Below are 17215 nucleotides of genomic sequence, written 5' to 3' on the forward strand. Positions count from 1 at the left end.
GGAGGAAGAGGAGGAAGAGGAGGGAGGAGGAAGAGGAGGTGTGTTTCTGGCAGACTGACAGGTGTGAAGGAAGAAGAGTCGGCAGTGACCGAGGCTTTGTAGATCATTGGTAAAGAAAAGGAGGAGCTGTGCTGCTTAGCGGTTCAAGGCTAGAAGAAGAAGAGGAAGAGGAGGAAAAAGAAGAAGTCCAGCAGGTTGTGTTGAGGGTTCAGGAGGGAGGGGGAGAGGGGGTAAAGGGGGGCGGGGGGGGGGGGTTGGACCACAAGTCGAAATCAGGTTTGGTGTTGGATATAAAACCAAACAGGCTTCTTGGCTTGAGGAAGGATCTCGAAGTGTGGAAGTGAGACCAGGACTTTGAAGAAGCTGCTCGCAGTCCGGATTATTAAAACTCCTCCTGCTCCTCAGCGTCCGGTATCACGAAGCCCTCCTGCAGACACACACACACACATATATAACGTCACATGACCACACACACACACACACCTCTGTGATGTCACTCATGAGTTTAACAAGTAGTGGATTAGCTGCCAGCCGCTGATGTCAGATTCTCACATATGGAGATTTTCTGGTTTCTTTGACCCGCCTGAGATTATGTGTCTTAATCTTCCTTAGTAGTGTGTATGTAGTATAATAGTAATAATAATAATAATAATAATAATAATAATAATAATATAAAAGTGCTGCAGTCAGCTGTCTCCAGCAGTGAAGGCCTGAGTGAGCTGCATGCCATTCCTCTGCAGGAATCCAACATGGCGGCTGCAGCAGTTGTTGTGAACAGCACATGTGTTTTAATCTGCTGCAGAGCGACGAACACCAGGCTATAAAAAGTGACTGGAAATATTTTAAAATTTGACTTAGTGTAAAGAAAGTAAAATGAAAAGATAAAATTCAAAATTGTTCTAACTTCGTCTGTTGCTCTCAGCGGCAAGTCTGCTGCTTCCTGCTGAAAGCACAAAAACACCCCCAGAAATAAAAACGTTAATTTAAAAATGATAAATCATCAGAACAGCTGATAGCTAGTGTTTAGACAACAGGAGGAATTAGTGACTCAGGGATTATTTTCAGCTGCAGATGAATCTACATTTGGTGCTCTGGTGAGTATTTCTGGCTGCAGGACAGAGTGTGTGTGTGTGTGAGTGTGTGTGTGTGTGTGTGTGAGTGAAAATAAACTAGAGTGTGTGTTTACAGTAATGTAGGAACATCTCACCCAGTGCAACTGTGTGATGAGTTTTTAACCCTTACATACTGTTCACAAAGCAATTAAAAACATAATTAATTTAATCATTTAAACCTTAAAATGCTTAATGCTTTTCCTGAAGTGGCCCAGAACGTCCAAAAAATGGAAATATATTAGAAACATATTGTATTTTTGTGCAGCTGGTACATTTTTGCACATAGAGTTAAAGGTTATAGTGAAGCCTGATATTCAAATGTCGTTGCATCCTTCACTTAAAAATAAATAAATTAACAGAAATAATTAAGCCTGCTGTGCTTTTATTTTGAAGGAGATCATAATAAAGTGTGACTGTGAGTGTATTTTAATTATAATAATGTCAAATCTAAAGAATTTAAAAGGTTGACATTTGGCACTAATGATAAAGGAATATGAACAGTATGTAAAGCTTTATAGTTTTAGTAAATCAATGAGATCTACAGAACAGAGGAATTAGTAATCCATCAGTTAGTTGTTGGTTAATTACATTTATAGATTAAACTTGGTGTTAAAGCGAGGATGACTCACGTCTGTGGCGTAGAGGATGTCGACGATCCTCTGCAGTGTCGGGTCGCCCTCGCCTTCCTTCTCCTGACAAATCAGCTCGATGTTCCGCAGCTTACCAAAATAAAAGTCTCTCTCCTTCTCGATGTCCTGAATGGTGGTTTTCAGGACCTCCATCTGGGGAAGGAGGGGGGAAAAATTAAGTTTTATCTCCATGGTGACAAGACGACACAAATCAGCTGATCTGATGATGAAAAAGCTGTTTAATCTATTTAAAGTGTTTATTGGTGAAGTTTATTTTGACGGGTGATGGTGCACTGACCTCGTTCAGGAGCTCCGCCCTCTCCTCGTCAGCTCCTCCCATACCCGGCTTCCTCGCGCTGCCGGGAGCCATCTTGGGTGCTACCTTGGCAACGGGTGGCCTCTGAGGAGCTGAAAGGACGAGTAACAGGAAGTGATTAGAAGAAGAAACTAGCGTGACACAGAAGAGTTTGACCCGGTGGTTCGCTGCTCGCGGTTCTCACCTTGACTGAGGACTTTTTTCGGGGGTTTGTTGAAGGCGGAGGTGGCGGTGTTGGTTGGGGGCATTGCGTCCTGTCCCTGCCTCGCCTCAACAGGGTCGTAGTCCTTTCCGTCGTAGTTGGCATCGAAGAATTTCTTAAACCACTGGACGAACTCAAAGTTGTCCTGGAACTTCCCCTTCACCAGTTTATCTACTGGAATGATCTGAAAGCACAATGAAGACCAGGTGTCATGTTCCTGTTTCTGTCTGTGCTCCAAACATTCATGTTCATTTAATGTAAATAATAAAAGGAATATCTGGGCTCAATATCAATTTAACATTTTCAATATTGCTGTCAGACCAATGCATTAGTTTACCACTTTACCACTTTTTTTTTTTTTAATACAGGTTTCAGATACACTGAGCTGACCCATAACACAATTTCTACAGTTTTCTACAGTAAATTAAGCTTATTATTATCATCATCATCATCATTACAGATGCATCTAATAATTATTTTATCCATTTTAAATCCTCACAGCTAAGATGGAAACAGTACAATTGCTTTACTTGAGAGTCGTCTGCTACAATTATTATAATAGTTAATTTTCTCTCAATTAATAAATCAAGTAATCTATATTTTTCTCAATTCAACATATAAACAAATAAAATAAAAATGTACAATAAAATCAAACAATTAGGAACCTGAACAAATATTTGACTTGGTGCTTTAAATCTACATACTACTCTACAGCTGCTGCTAATGATTATTTTTCATTCATCATTTTCTCAATTCAATCAATTATGGATCAAACAACTGATCAAAAAGCCAAAAGATCACGTCCTCAAATGTCCACAAACCAAAAGATATTCCGACCATCATCACAGAGGAGCAAAGAAAGCAGAAATATATTCACATCAAGAGAATAATAACCCTTTAAAATATTCATTTTATTAACGCACTAACGAAGCGAGCCACCTGTTAACGACAACGAGCACCAGAACAACCAGCGAGGAGACTGAACCCTGTTTTCTGTCCTGTGGGTTCGTTCTGTCTCATTTTTAACAGTGTCCGGACAGGAAATGTACCGAGGCCGACAGATACTTCCCGACGAGACTGGTGCTTCTGTTTATGGGAGTCACTGACTGAGTGATGAAGTCATCTGGTCACCTCGGTCGGGGGGGGGGGGGGTGTGTCACCACTTCCTGTATCTGTCCTTTAGTGCTCGGTTCAGTCGTAACGAGCTTCTGACCTCATTTTTATAAAGTGGAGCTCCTGATTGACGTTCTTTTTGGACGAGGACTCTTCTCATCGATGGTATAATAATGAATATGCTGGGTGGGTTATTAGGGAGCAGCACTAATGGGCGGAGGAGGATTTCTGCCCAGTAAAGATCCGGTCCGGTCTTCTTTTACTGGCACATACATTAAACATGATGCTGGTCGGAGCCTGAGCCGCTGGGAGGAACAGTGAGGAACAGTGAGGGGCTCAGCAGTAAACCTAATTACTCAGCAGTGGAGGAAGCTGCCATCCTCAGACAATACGCACTCACAAAGCATGAATGGGGGCAAAGTCCACTCCGCAGACACAAAGCCGGGGATTATGACCCTGAACTGCTGCGAATTCCTCCGTCCGTCCGTCCTTCCTTCTCCCCGTCTACTTCTGCACACTCTAATATCTGTGTGTGTGTGTGTGTGTGTGTGTTTCAGACGACGCGGAGACGGAGACATAGAGGGATGAGATAAACCAAATGGACGACAGAAAGGAAGTCAGCTCCATGAATAAATTATAGGCGCTTTGTCAACAGACCTGCAAGCTGCTGCTGCAAGCGGGAAACTAATGATGAATCACAGCAGCGTCTGTCCCGCCTTTTATAATCTGTCTCGGCCTTTTGACAACAGATTATAAAGTGTCCACATCTGAAACAAGTGCTCACTAAGTGTTTATTTTGGATTAGAAAGCTTTTATGGTCAAGAAGAAGAATAAGCAGCTAAATTTAAAAAGGTTGTATCAGAACAAACAGATGATAACAGGCTGACTAAGGCTTGATTTTTGTGGTGTCTCATTACCGTGGGACAGATGAAGACATTACAGAGGGAACTGGATCCTGAATAGGGACAGACGAGCTGACTAAAAAAACTAAGTGACTCATGAGGATCAGCAGAGGCAGCTCAGCTGGTTCAGAGACGATGACGGGAAGACAAATAGTGAAGTTACTCTTAATACTGCTCCTACTTCTCTGTTTTAACAGCCAAGCAGAGACATCAGGGGTCAAAGCCGAGGTCAGGAGGGAATCATGTCGGATCAATCTGGAAGCTTTTATTGAAGAGCCTTTCATCATTTCATTTGAGTTTGATTTTTTTCTTGAATTGATTTTTATCTACTTTAAAGACGGTTTGTCTATTTGTTCTTTTTTAAAACGTATTTTGCTGCCTCATGAAGCACTTTGATTTTGAAAAGTGCTCTATAAATTATTATTATTTTTATTATAACATGTTGCTTCTTGCTCTTGTAGGAGGGTTGTTAAGCAGACTTTATAGATCTAAATTTCTTTCTACTTTTTTACATGTTAAAATATTCATGATTTCCACAACGTGCTGACAGCTGCAGTCTCCATACATAAAACTATCATAGTTCTGCAGACTCAGTCCACATGTGACTGATATTAAAGTGCAGAACCAACAGCTGTTCCTCCTGAGCATGATGATGTGTGTACAGAGAGGAGATGAGTTATTTAATCAGTGAGGTGTAGATGTGTCTGGTTCACACGGTGATGAAGATACTGAGCAGTGTCATTATAGTCCAGTAGGAGCTGTTAGCATACACAGCTCAGAGGTTTGAGCTCAGTCATTTTAAAAACTCATTTCTTCCTTATTAAAGAACTTCAAATAAATAGGAGGTCAAAGCAAGAGTGGGCGACAATTCAATGTTTACTGATGAGTACAAACTTTAACAGACTGGTGCTTTAGTGAGTTTGTTTGTGTACCGTTTATATTTATTGTCTTATGTGCTGCTGTTGTGCCAATATTTGTAGAGGGATCTAACTTTGCAAAATCCTAAACAAATTTCCCCAAAGGAGACAATAGACTGTCTATCTATCTACATTCCTTCCTTCCCATCTATATACCTACTTACCCATCTACCTACCCATACATCTATGTATCGATCCATCCATCTATCTATCTCTCTATCTACCTACCCTCCCATCTATATACCCCACCTATCTACCTACCTACCTACCCTCCCATCTATATACCCCACTTATCTACCTACCTACCTACCCTCCCATCTATATACCCCACTTATCTACCTACCCACCCACCTACCTACCTACCTACCCTCCCATCTATATACCCCACACTTATCTACCTACCTACCTTCCCATCTATATACCCCACTTATCTACCTACCCACCTACCTACCTACCTACCCCACTTATCTACCTACCCATCATCTACCTACCTACCCACCTACCTACCTACCTACCTATCTTCCTTCCCATCTATATACCCCACTTATCTACCTACCCACCCACCTACCTACCTACCTACCTACCTACCTACCTACCCCACTTATCTACCTACCCATCATCTACCTACCCACCCACCTACCTACCTACCTATCTTCCTTCCCATCTATATACCCCACTTATCTACCTACCCATCATCTACCTACCCACCTACCTATCTTCCTTCCCATCTATATACCCCACTTATCTATCTACCTACCTACCCATCCATCTACTTACCCATCTATCTACCTACAGATGGGTTTGTGGGAGACAGAGAGTGAGACGAGGAGTGAAAAGACTTTTCCCTTTTAAAAAAAAAAAGAAAGAAAGGGAGGAAAAGAAGAAGAAAATCAATATGTGGCTCTCAGTGTTGATACTGCGGTCGGCCTCCACAAATAAATCAATGTATTGGAAACACCGCAGTGACACAAAAGTATGTGAGTAGAAGTTTTTTCTCCACCACAGGAAAGAGAGGGGGCGGTTTGACCAGTAATCTAAATCGAGGGCTCACTAATCCTCAATAATCCAGCAACATTATTCATGTTGTCTTATTTGTAGAGCTGTAAAAACACAGTCTCTGTACAGCTGTAAGGATGCCAGACACTTCCTGCAGCTGCTTGGGGTTTTTTTCCTCTCTACTCACCAAGAAGTTGTTTTTTTTCTTATTATTGTGAAACAGCAAAAAGGAAATGCAGCGTTCACCACAGAGATTAGCAGAAGTGTTGACTTACTATTGAAATGATGTTAATCTAAATATCAGTATTTGGACATTTTGTACAGAAACCAACTTGCAGACTCTTATCACTGTAGCTGGAAGCATGACGCAGCTGTACTGGTCTTTAATAACATTAAGCATATGAGTTTAGTGGAGGAGGAGGAGTTTAGCTCAACACACACACACACACACACACACACACACACACAGCAAACCGTCTCCTACTATCAGAAATGACTTCATATATGTCCTGACTTTGTGCACGTATGTGGGTCACAGTGTGTAATTTGTAGCTGACTGCAGTGAACTCAGATCATCACTCACTTTGTCGACTCCCATCTTTTTAAAGGAGACCTGCAGGAGCTTGAAGTTGTGGATGTACTCGTGCTCCAGTTTGGCACCAAATTTGACTTTCTTCAGAGGCACAGAGTTGGGGAACAGCATGTCCATGAACTGGCAGTAGGCAGCACCTGAGGAAAAGAAACAAAAAACAAAAAAGAAAGAAAGAAAATTAGAGAACAAGTTTGACGAGGAAATGTGGGGGGGGGGGGGGGGCCTTGTGTCTGTAAATATAAATAGATCTGACTTGAAGTGACACAGACAGACTTTGTTTTCTTTTGTTTAATTAAAAGTTAATTCACTCATAAATCGTGTCTGACAGCTTCAGGTCATTTTTTAAACCTCTTTTCTTCCCACGCTGGTTGTGTAGCTCCAGTTCTTCATATTGTTGGCCGGTGAGCTGCAGCTGAGAGTCGGCTGTCTGCTTTAAGCTTGTTTTCTGCTCTCAGAGCTGCTGCTGCACACTTCTTCAAATCTAATTTAATGCCTTTTAAAGACCGGAACAGCAAAAAATGTAAAACCCTTTATAACTTAAATGAATTCATATTCAAGCTAAACTTTATGCATGAAATCAATCTGATAGAAATAAATATTAACTGTGATGTTTTTGTGTCCATGTCATCTTTTTTAGTATCATATTTTTATCTGGTTAGCATGTGTTTGTAATCTGAGTGGCACATGTAATCTCATATCTAATATATAATGACAATAAAGCTTTCTATTCTGCTCTATAGAACAATATATGTAATGTGATTGATTGTGTCCCACTGTTACATTGTGCAAAAAAGCTTTTTAAAATTTTTAATCTCAATTTACATAGATTGTTAATTTTGTTGACACTCTAAACCAGGGGTGTCAAACATGCGGCCCGGGGGCCAGGTTCGGCCCGCCAAAGGGTGTGATCCGGCCCACTTGGCATCCTGTGTTCTTGTCCTTCCTTCCCTTTTTCCTTTCTTCGTTCCTTCCTTCTGTCCTTCCTTACATCTGTCCTTCCTTCCTCCCTCCGTTCCTTCCTTACATCTGTCCTTCCTTCCTCCCTCCCTTCTGTCTGTCTGTCCTTCACTATCTCTCCTTCCTACCTTTCTTCCCTCCTTCCTTTTGCCCGTCTTTCCTTCCTTCCCTTCTTATTTCCTTCCTTCCTTCCTTCCCTCCCTCCATCTTTAATGATCTGGCCCACATGAGATCAAATTGGCCTGTATGTGGCCCTTGAATGAAAATGAGTTTTACACCTCTGCTCTAAAAGAACAAGTTCTCACACTCACAGAGTCGATGTATATATGTATTATTATTCTCCTCATGTAACCAGGCATCACCTCAAAATATAAGACCTACTATAATTAAAGAACAAGACTCTTTAAGACCTTAAATTCTACAGGAACTCTGCTGATCTGAACATTTAAACTTCATTTTCTAATAACAGGAATCTTAATCTACTGTATTATGACCGATAGTTAAACTCTGTTCTTGTCTCATCAGGTTTTGGTTTTGTGATGAAGTGCAGCTCAGTTTTTAGAGATTGAAATAAATGGCCTTGGGTGCATGTTTCAGTGTTCATACATTAAAAAAGCTGCAGATGAAAATGATTCTCAATTATCTGAAGAGAGTAAAACTAATGTCCCTCTCTCTCTCTCTCTTTAATCTTTTCATTGTTCGTGCAGCGCTACTAAATATTTCTTTTTGAATGGTAACTCTTTGACTGGAGATAAATCTGTCCACGAGGGATTAATGCGAGCTGCGTCAGCGTCCTCTGCTTCTTCGACACACCTTTTAAATTACACACTTTTAAAAACAACACACAATGCCAGACAGTAAAATCTACAGCGGTGCAACACATGCTCACACAGGCAGGCAGGTGTGAAGCAAACTAAAAAAAGATATTAACATCATATTCAAAGACAGCAGGCGATAGGATTCATGGAAGAAGGCAACATTTTCCTACTGGCCTCCGACAACTTATCTACTGCCAAGAAAGAGTTTTATGTTTTTTATGCTTTAACTCACTGTTTGTATTAATGGTGTGTGGTTTATAGCTCATAAAGTTTATTTTAAATGCTTTTCTCTTCTATTTTTATATCCTTGGTTGAGTTGTTGACCTCTTGACTAACTCTCATTTACATTGTAGTGTGAACCAGGGCTTGGGCAATGAATTGATATTTTATAGATATAGTGTTAGATTTTGAGATTTTGTAAGTGTTGCCTTTAAATATGTAATTTTCTGAGCTTTTCTGACTCTTCTAGTATCTGTTTTTACCCACTGAGTCATTATATCCACATTACTGATGATTACTTATCCAAAATCTCAATGTGTATATATTTTGTTAAAGCATTGATAATCATCTCTATATCCAGGTATTTGATTCTGCCCATATCGCCCAGTCCTAGTGTGAACCAATATAGTGACTGATGGGTGCTGTCCCTGCCAAATAAATCTTAAATTAAATTAAACAACAATTGACCTGTCATGGGGCAGCGATCATAAAGTCTGGTAAACATTACTGTATGAACTTGCTGACAGTCGGCTAACTTATAATCTATAAAGACACTAAAGCTGACGTACTAAAGCTGGATCTCTTTCATCTGTTTACTATTCAAAACCAGAAGATCCACCACAGTAAAACATGACCACACTGTGTGTAAAAGGTGAACTGATATCCAGCTTATCTTTGATGGAATAAAATGTATTGGCTCATAAAATAAAAAAAAGACTCTCATAGTGATGTAATAGTTCAGCTTCAGCGACGTCTGACCCGCAGTCACACAGTCATGCTAAATGTCTAGCGTGCCGACACTTTGCCCTTCTTCCAGCGTCAGCACGGATGACACAGACACGACATCTGAGAAAACCCACTGCACAATTCTCACCTGAACACAACATTTCTATCTTGGTGAGGTTCATCTGTAGAGACTCGTTGATCCAGACCAGCATATCATGACGACTCAAGTTGTCACTGGTCACCGAGGTTGAGTACACGTTTACAGCCATCGTTGGTCACCTGGAAACACAGAAGAGGAGGAGGAGGAGACCATGAGACATTTACATCAGACGCCGGTGACATGATGATGTCATCTCACTGGTTACAACTGGTGTCTGTGAGATCATTTGCATCCTTCATGTGCTGTGTCATCATTACTGAGCATTTCTTGCTTTAAAAGTTAAAGTTAAAAATCACATTAACTTCTTAAAGCAAAGAAACCAGAGCTGCAATGATTAGTCGATTTACTGGAAATTAAATTAGACTAAATTAATTGCCAACTAATTTGACTGAATTTAATTGATACATTTCCAAATTCTCTGATTCCAGCTTCTCAAATGTGAACATTTTCTAGTTTCTTTTCTCCTCTGACAGAAAACTGAATATTTTTGGGTTATGGATTTTTGGTGGGGACTAAACGAGACATTTGAGGATATCATCTTGGGTTTTGTGAAACTACGATTTATATTTTTCACTATTTTTTTTTGACATTTTATGGACCAAACTAATCAATTAACCATGTAAATAATAAAACATGAGGTATACAGCTGTCATTTGCACCCCTAAAAAAGCAGTTTATTCCTCCCTTGAGATGGCGGTGCGTTCAAATGCAGCGGCTTTACTCTCTTTTTTTACCCATAATGTATTTTATGTCTCATCGCTTGCTGGTTTATTTATCGCTTGAGCTGTTTTTATGTGTATCAGCCACAGAATCACACAATTCATTGAAGTTAATCAGATAAATTGTTCCTTTAAATGATTTAACTAGGACAAAAACAAATATACTGCTTTTATATTTATGGTAATATAATCACATGATCACGTCTGAGCCACTGATTTTGGGGCGTCCAAGTTTACATCTCACTGTGGATTTGCTTGCATGTAGAAACCTAATACAGCGTCATCTCTGGCTGTTTGACAGGGGAAAGTGTTGCACCCACCCTTCAACACATAGTTTTAAACTGAACACATGACTGTAGTCACACCCCAAAATGCTGGCAACCAAAACAATACTCTGTGATAAACAATATTTAAACGACGAGTGGAACCGCAGTCGTATTTTACTGGTGGAGCAGTAAAGCAGGAAGTCATCATGTGTGGACTATAATCTTACAAACAGTACATATGTGTAATGATAGTCTCTGGTTACAGTAGAAACTCTGATCCACAGTCCTTATCGTGGCTCTTCTCCAGGTCGGGCCAGGCTCAGTTATTTCCTCAACAGATGAATGTAATAGCTGAAGGGGCTTTAAAGGACAAACAGTTCCCTTAACAAATATTAAAAAAAGAAGTGGTCAAGTATTGTATTTTGGGTGCGCAGAACAATCTGATCCTGCTGAGCTATTTCACTGTAAACATTCAGTCATGTGAGAGAGAGCGTATTTAATCATATGAGCAGATTGTATATCAAGTGATTCTGTATTGATGTTTTATTGAATAAAACTTTTTACCCATTTGGTGTTCAGACAAATGAGTGAAACAAACAAGCCCATTAAGGCCAATACTGGATTAAACCAATAAGTAAGGCTGGGTATCAGTACGCAATACAACCAAAATATGTCGATATCAAGTAGTATTGAAACGTCTCCCGTCAAACAATACCTGCAATCGAACCTTCTTGCAACCAGAGCTAGAAAATATGACTATATCATTACATACGTCAGTCTATTCTCCACTGCTGGGGACACAATCAGTCATGAAAGTGCATGCCTTGCCCCAGAGAAGGGAGAAGTGCTGAAATTTATCAAAATGAAACGAAATGTTGAGGACTGACTTCCTAGTGTAAAATGACACTGGCCAAATAAGTATTAGTATTCTAGTGTTTTGTTGACTTTGGAGCATTTTGAACATTTTGTCTCCTGAACAGTATGTAAGCACACATTCATGACTTATTTGCCAGAGCACACGTCTATGCACATGCACAGACTTATAAGTGTGTGTGATGTATGCTGTGACCAAAGTGCTAATTTTGAGCATTTTTTGTTGGCATTTAACAATTTGACACCTTTCAAAATGCATGTTTTGTGTGAAAAGTCATTAAGATGTGAAGGAGAGGTGAGTTTTTATCCCAAAGCCATCACCATAATGAACTCTGACCTGAAAGCAAACCCCCAGAACACACAACAAAATATGCAATAATGTGTTAAAACATTGTGCAATAATATCTATGAGCACTTTTTAAATCCCATTTTAACGCTGGAATGAATGAGTGTCTGGTCTGTGGTCTGTTGTCTGTGAAGAGTATATGAGTGATGGATGGATGCATTTTATTTATTCTTAACTATTTCTATTTTATTTATTATTTTGATATACGAGTGCAGTCTTCAGCACACCTAAATTTCGTTGTATGATCTGTACAATGACAATAAAATAAAGTAATAGTTATCTTTAAATACTGGACTAGTATGAATATCACTTTAAGGGTACTTAGATTGGTACTGATATCATAATTTTTTTAAATGATACCCACCCTTACTGATAATGACTCTGAAACACTGTGGTGAGCACTTTCTCACATTTTTTAAAAACATTAATTTTAAGGGTAAATGCACCTTTTTCCCACTGACGTCTTAAACCAGTCAGTGTGAACAGGTGGAATAATTACAGCATGAAACGCGTGTTCTCATGATTATTTAGAACCTTAAATATTGTCTAAGACAAGATAATACAAATGTTAACCTGTCTTTTTAATCTAGGAATTAAATAATCTCCATTTTAATCGATATAATAACGAATTAACCCAATAGTTGAACCGCCTCTATTTATATTAATATATCTGCTGACAGCCGTTAACAACTAACGGTTAGGCCCCCGTTAGCATCTTAGCTTAGCTTCAATTCTAACCATTCATTTTGAACTGAATGCATCTTAGCTTAGCTCCGATGCTAACCATTCATATTGAACTGTATGCAACTTAGCTTAGCTAAGATGCTAATCATTCATATTGAACTATATGACCGATTAAAGATTACCGCGGGACATTTATTAGCTTCATAATGCTCGTTTAGCGACCGATGTTAGCTCTGGGGTTTTCCATCGGGTATTGAAGCCTCCTTTATCCGGGCTTTAAGACAGGTTTCCCCGCCCTGAACTCACCAAGCAACACCCCCCCTCTGTTAGCTTCGGTTAGCTTGTGACCGTTAACACGACACGCTCGTTGCTATTAGAAACCGCCCGTTGCTCAGTTATTGCAGCAATTTCTTTATAACGTTCGAAAAGCTTCGCTCCATAACGGTCGGGTTTAACCAGGGGAATGGAACAGGCTCATCCCGGTTATGGCTCCATGTCGCTGGGCTAACATCGTAGCATTAGCCGGTGAATTAAACACGGCACCGACAGCCGGTAAAAAAAAAAAAACCCACCTTGTGTCGGATTTCGCTTTTCACAGTTCCTGCACTTTGAAGATGATGTGTTGTCGTTTTCTTTCTCTCGGCTTTTAACTGTGTGTCATATAAAAACGCACACACCCTTCAAAAATAAATCTGTGGCTCGTTTTTTTTATCGACGTTTCAGCCACTTCTGCTTTTTTTCCTTGTCGGGCAGTTCACGTTCACTCTGCCGGCAGCGGAAGGAAAAGGGCTTATGACGTCAGGGCAGCCGGGGTAACGCCTTAGACGAGAGCAGGGAGGTCAAACATGAGGCCCGCGGGCCAGAACCGGCCCGCCGAGGGGTCCGATCCGGCCCACCTTCCTTTCCTTCTTGCTTCCTTCTTTCCTTTCTTCCTTCCTCCTCCCTTCCTTCCTTTCTTCATTCCTTCTTTCATTCCTTCTTTCATTCCTTCCTTATTTCCTTTCTTCCTTAAAAAATCGATTCTGGCATGGGACATATTTAATATCCACTTTTTTTTTAACTTGACCTCTATAAACTGGTAACTCTTCTAAATTAAAAACAGCAGATGACAAAAGTCAGATACAGGACGTGAGTTTAAATTATTCTTTATTTTAATTGGTCTTGTCAACACTTCAGAGTACAAAAAAATATCAATTTCCATTTAATCAAATGCCCAATTATACAGAAACAAAAGGTTAAACACAGAGCACTGATCTACTTTCAGTTATTTAATGTAAAAATGTTTCCCTCATTAAAAAAATCTATCATTAAAAAAACAGTCAGCTACAGTACAGAGATGATGATGATAGTCACTTTTCATAAAATCAAAAATACTGTACACAAGCCATATTCACAACACAATCATCAGCCATTAAAAAAAAAAAAAACAATCAGTAAACTATTATAAAAACATTTGATATCATGGTCAATGCAGACTTCTGTTATAGCTCAGGTTGGGTTAAAAATGACAGTACAGTTAGATACAAAACCAAAAAGACACAATATTGAAATTCATTAGTAAAATTCAGTTGAATTAACAAAGTAAAGTTTCTTCTAAAGCTACTTTTTAAAATCAGTGGAGAGGATTAATCTGAGTTTACTGGATGATCATCTTTAGGTAACAGATTCATTCATACGTTTAAAGCATTCATAGATGAAAACATGATTATTGATTATCAGGCAGCAGATAACTGATCATCAGTATGGCTTCGTTATCATTTAGCACTATAAACGGCTTAAAAGACTTTTGAGGAGCTTTGTGTCCATAGCGGGGGTTTTTTTTTTAAAGGGGTGTAAAAGTGGCAGTGCACACAGACCCGACACACACACACACACACACACACACACACACACACACACACACACACACACACACACACACACACACACACACACACACACACACACACACACACACACACTCAATAACTTCCTACTTCCCTGAGTTTAAAAACACCAACCACCAAAGAAAAAAATACAAAAAGGGGAAAAAGAGAAGAGTTAATAATAGATACAAACATCTTTTTTCTTTAAAAAAAAATGTGAGCATAAATATTGTACAGAATATCATATTTTTTAAGTTCATGAAAAATTAACAGTTTTGTGTCAAAGTAGTTTTTTTCCCCTGCCCAGTAACATGATTCAAGCAGTTCATCATGATTCACACTTTGCACCCCAAATATATAAAAAAAAGGAAAAAGAACTGAGTAAAATATCACAGTGGTCTCACAATGAAACAAATATCTCTTTTTAACACTGATCATGTGAAAACGACAATTCATTCATCAATAAAAACGGTTAAGAATCTAAAATTAAAAGACATGTAATCTCAGGATATGGGGTCATAATTTCAAGTTAAATACTGTTGATACAAACCAGCAGCTTATACTGGTACTGATGAGATAAACCCAAAGACCCCCAAACAGTTCATTCTTCTACTTTTTAGCTGCGATCTTTTTTCAGCTGTCCAAGCAGACATGTGTTGCTGGTTTCTGTCTCGTAGGCAGTGTGTTTAAACTCCAACAGGTGGACGGTTTAAAGGGGAAGGCCGTGAACTCTTCATACTACCAACAAGTCTAACGTGCAGATCCAAATCAACAATTAACTCACTTTACTTACAAGTATGGTGTGTTTGCAGTAGAGCGCTGTTATTGTCCAAAAACTATTAACCTTCCTGTTGTCCTCAAGTCAAGGAAGGAAGGGAGGAAGGAAGGAAGGAAAGGAGGGAGGAAGGAAGGAAGAAAGAAAAGGAGGGAGGGAGGGAGGGAGGAAGGAAGGGAGGAAGGAAGGAAAGGAGGGAAGGAAGGAAGGACGGGAGGAAAGGAAAGAAGGAAGGAAGGGAGGAAGGAAGGAAGGAAGGAAGGAAGGAATGGAGGGAGAAAGGAAAAGAGGAAGGGAGGAAGGAAGGTAATGGGGAGGAAAGAAGGAAGGGAAGAGGGAAGGAAGGAAAGGAGGGAGGGAGGGAGAAAGGAAAAGAGGAAGGGAGGAAGGAAGGAAAGAAGGACAGAGGAAAGAAGGAAGGTAGTAGGCAGACGCTACTGAGCATGTGCAGGAAGGCCCTTCTGTTTACAGCTTCATATCACAACCGCTTATCACCTTAAGATCACAACTAAATGAATGAAGCTGTAAGCTCAAGTCAAAGAAGGAAGGGAGGAAGAAGGGAGGGAGGGAGGAAGGAAGGAAGGGAGGAAGGAGGAGAGAAGGAAGGAAGGAAGGTAGGAGGGAGGAAGGAAGGAAGGAAGGAGAGAGGGAGGGAGGCAGGAAGGAAGGGAGGAAGGAGGAGAGAAGGAAGGAAGGAAGGTAGGAGGGAGGAAGAAAAGGAGGGAGTGAAGGAAGGACAGAGGAAAGAAGGAAGGAAGGAAGGTAGGTAGGAGGGAGGAAGGAAAGGAAGGTTAAAAAGACAGTAAATGTGTCATGTGAGGAAGGGAGGACGGAAGGAAAGAAGGGCAGAGGAAAGAAGGAAGGTAATGGGGAGGAAAGAAGGAAGAGAAGAAGGAAAGAAGGAAAGAAGGAAAGAAGGACAGAGGAAAGAAGGAAGGTAGTAGGCATACGCTACTGAGCATGTGCAGGAAGGCCCTTCTGTTTACAGCTTCATATCACCTTCAGATCACAACTAAATAAATGAAGCTGTAAACAGAAAGAGACTTCCTGCACATGCTCAGTAGCGTCCGCCTCACACAGAACTACTCTCAGGAGAGTTATGATGTCATCTGTTCTTAGTCTTTGGGGTCGTTTCTAAACAAATGAGCACACTAATGATGTGATAATGAAGGAAGTTGTCACCCAGTGCAGCAGTGTGGGGCTCATTAACATGTTTTGGAGGAATAAGATATCAGTTCATTGTTGGTTTGGATCCGAACATGAAATGGGAACATTGTATTGCTTCAGGAAGATAAGAAACACTATAAAAGAAGCAGAAGGAGCTTAATGTGCTACTTCCTGTCCGAGACTGAGACTGAGAGAGTGGCTTTGGGGGCAAAAGTGATGTGAAGACCTGAGTGCTTAATGGACAGAAAGGCCTGTGTGGCAGCGATCCACTAAAGCCCGTCTGTAAGCAGCTCTCTGACCATGATGGAGGCAGATGAGGTAGACCAGGGGTGTCAAATTCATTTTCGTTCAAGGGACACATACAGCCAAATTTGATCTCACGTGGGCCGGACCAATAAAAAGATGGAAGGAAGGAAGGAAAGAAGTAAGGAAGGAAGGAAGGAAGGAAGGAAGGAAGGAAAAGGGATTAGGAAGGTAAGGAAGGAGGGAAGGGAAGACAAAAGGAAGGAAGGAAAAGGGATTAGGAAGGTAAGGAAGGAGAGAAGGAAAGACAAAAGGAAGGAAGGAAGGAAGGAAGGAAGGAAGGAAGGAAGGAAGGAAGGAAAAGGGATTAGGAAGGTAAGGAAGGAGGGAAGGGAAGACAAAAGGAAGAAAGGAAGGAAGGAAAGAAAAGGGATTAGGAAAGGAAGGAAAGGAAGGAAGGACAGAGGGAAGGAAACAAAGAAGGAAAGAAGTAAGAAAGGGAGGAAGGAAAGAAGGACAGATGACAGGAAGGAAGGAAGGGAAAGAAGACAGGAAGGAAAGTGGGCCGGATTAGACGCCTTGGCGGGCCGGTTCTGGCCCACGGGCCGCATGTTTGAC

General features: G+C 40.4%; 1 protein-coding gene across 2 annotated transcripts; it reads right to left on the reverse strand.

Moving 5' to 3' along the window:
* Nucleotides 1–219: 219 nt before the first annotated feature.
* Nucleotides 220–13311, reverse strand: LOC128357444 (microtubule-associated protein RP/EB family member 1-like). 2 transcript variants are annotated; one of them, XM_053317796.1, is made up of 8 exons: nt 13120–13311; nt 9648–9778; nt 6771–6916; nt 2242–2443; nt 2040–2149; nt 1742–1894; nt 905–943; nt 220–427 (listed from the first exon to the last, which is right to left on the reverse strand). In XM_053317796.1, exons 2-8 carry the CDS (start codon nt 9766–9768, stop codon nt 383–385), a joined length of 816 nt encoding a protein of 271 aa, XP_053173771.1. In that variant the 5' UTR covers nt 9769–9778; nt 13120–13311; the 3' UTR covers nt 220–382. The 2 variants fall into 2 exon arrangements, with proteins under 2 accessions (XP_053173771.1, XP_053173772.1); XM_053317797.1 differs by lacking the exon at nt 905–943.
* Between the last annotated feature and the right edge of the window lie 3904 nt (nt 13312–17215).

This window comes from Scomber japonicus, chromosome 4 (genome assembly GCF_027409825.1).
Source record: "Scomber japonicus isolate fScoJap1 chromosome 4, fScoJap1.pri, whole genome shotgun sequence".
NCBI lineage: Eukaryota > Metazoa > Chordata > Actinopteri > Scombriformes > Scombridae > Scomber > Scomber japonicus.

What these genes read in the sequence shown, in the direction of transcription:
- LOC128357444 (XM_053317796.1), bottom strand. Translation starts at nt 9,768, where the DNA reads ATGGCTGTAAACGTGTACTCAACCTCGGTGACCAGTGACAACTTGAGT. An exon ending in GATAGAAATGTTGTGTTCAG is followed by an intron (nt 6,917 to 9,647) that starts GTGAGAATTGTG and finishes TCTTTTCCTCAG; the next exon opens with GTGCTGCCTACTGCCAGTTC. An exon ending in GGGCGGAGCTCCTGAACGAG is followed by an intron (nt 1,895 to 2,039) that starts GTCAGTGCACCA and finishes CTCCTTCCCCAG; the next exon opens with ATGGAGGTCCTGAAAACCAC.